The following is a 1715-nucleotide window of genomic DNA, read 5'->3' on the forward strand; positions in this document are numbered from 1 at the left end:
ATTTTTTTCCCTTCATGGGAGAATTTCATGAATTCCATGGGGTTTTTAATCTCTATCCAGTATTTGGTAATTAACCAAATATTCCCTTATTTTATTTTTTGCATTGTTGGATTATGTTGCGAGTTCTTTTTTCTTTTTTGAAACTTATCTTTTATCTTTCTAAATAGTCTCCAGGTTGTGGGGAAGGATCTCCTATCAGACTTTGTGTGTCTCTTGCAGTACCTGGCGTGGTGTATTGCACACAAATCTATTTACTGATTGATATTTCTTTCCAAGACGTGAATGGTGTCCCAGGTCCATGATGCTCTTAGCACCTGGGAGGAGGGGTTTGGGATGATAACTGTGGTGAGGAAAGGCTTCAGGCTGGGCACAGAAGAGGTGTTCATTAAATGTGGTATTTGGTGATTGACTGCAGGGAGATGGTGAAAGTAGTCGTGGGGATTATGCTGACGTTCATCCAGTCAACAAATGTTTAACATTTCTGATTGGTGTAAACTGCTTTTGAATCTTGATGAGAATAGGTCAGAGCTACAAAGATTTCAGAACTTGTCATTATCTATATATGCCTTCAAAAACAAATAGTACATTTTTCACATACACACACACACACACGTGTGCACAGTTGCACAAATACTTAATCCCTTAGTACAAGCTTCACTGTCCTTAGGGAGCAGCCTTCTCTTTTCCACTTCTCAGTTTGTCTGTATTTCTCTGTTAACACAACTGAGTTCCTACCCAGCATTCAGCTCTGGGCCCCAGCAGCCCCACGAGACTGGAGCCACCATGACAATCTGGTGTGTGTGACATCCATACAGCCACGTGGTTCAGCACGCGGTGTCCACAGGTGGGCAGGTGCATGGTGACCACCGTCTCCACCACAGAATTTGCCAGGCCTACGAGCCAAGAGACAGCTGCCAGCCCAGCACAGCACCTTGGGCTCATCACTGCCACATAGCGCAAGGGGTCACAGACAGCCACGTAGCGGTCATAGGCCATAGCGGCCAGCAGCAGGAACTCGGTACCCCCCAGGGCCAGTGAGAAGAAGAGCTGGGTCCCACATCGGATGAAGGAGATGGTCTTCTTCTCCAGCAGGAAGTGCACCAGCATCTGGGGCACCCCACTAGAGGTGTAGCAAATGTCCACCACCGAGAGGTTGCAGAGGAAGAAGTACATGGGCAGGTGCAGTCGTGTGTCCAGTCCGATCAGGAGGATGATGAGCCCGTTGCCCAGCAGGGTCAGCAGATAGGCGGCCCCAAACAGGACAAAGAGTCCAGCCTGGGTCTGCCTGTCACTGGAGAGGCCCAGGAGGACAAACTCACTTTCCCAGGTCAGGTTGTCCCTCCTCATGGAGCAGGTGGGTCAGGCTGCCAGCAGGAAGAGGTAGGTCAGAGTCTATGGCCATACCACCCTGAACGTGCCCGATCTCGTTGGATCTCGGAAGCTAAGCAGGGTCGGGCCTGGTTAGTACTTGGATGAGAGAGGCCAGAATCAATCAGAATTCACAGTCTGGGCCTGAACAAGGGACTGTAAGCAGGCCTGCAAGAATTTTTATGTTTTCTACATTAGACTCTGAGCTTCTGGAAATCAGGGATCTTTTGTGATTTTTTTCTTTTTTTTTTTTTTTGAGAGAGGCACAGAGAGAGTGCCTGTGGGGTGGGGGAGGGGCAGAGGGAGAGGGAGAGAGAGAGAGAATCTTAAGCAGGCTCCACACCCAG

At 48.8% G+C, this 1715-nt stretch overlaps 1 protein-coding gene across 1 annotated transcript; it reads right to left on the reverse strand.

Moving 5' to 3' along the window:
* Positions 1 to 714: 714 nt before the first annotated feature.
* LOC123326387 (olfactory receptor 2F1-like) lies at positions 715 to 1347 on the reverse strand. The gene has a single exon (XM_044920019.1). The coding sequence runs from the start codon at positions 1345 to 1347 to the stop codon at positions 715 to 717; it is 633 nt and encodes a 210-aa protein (XP_044775954.1).
* Positions 1348 to 1715: the final 368 nt, after the last annotated feature.

Source organism: Neomonachus schauinslandi, chromosome 12 (genome assembly GCF_002201575.2).
Source record: "Neomonachus schauinslandi chromosome 12, ASM220157v2, whole genome shotgun sequence".
NCBI classification, from domain to species: Eukaryota; Metazoa; Chordata; class Mammalia; order Carnivora; family Phocidae; genus Neomonachus; species Neomonachus schauinslandi.

Bases quoted from the DNA above. Each gene is read 5' to 3' on its own strand.
- LOC123326387 (XM_044920019.1), bottom strand. From the start codon at position 1,347: ATGAGGAGGGACAACCTGACCTGGGAAAGTGAGTTTGTCCTCCTGGGC.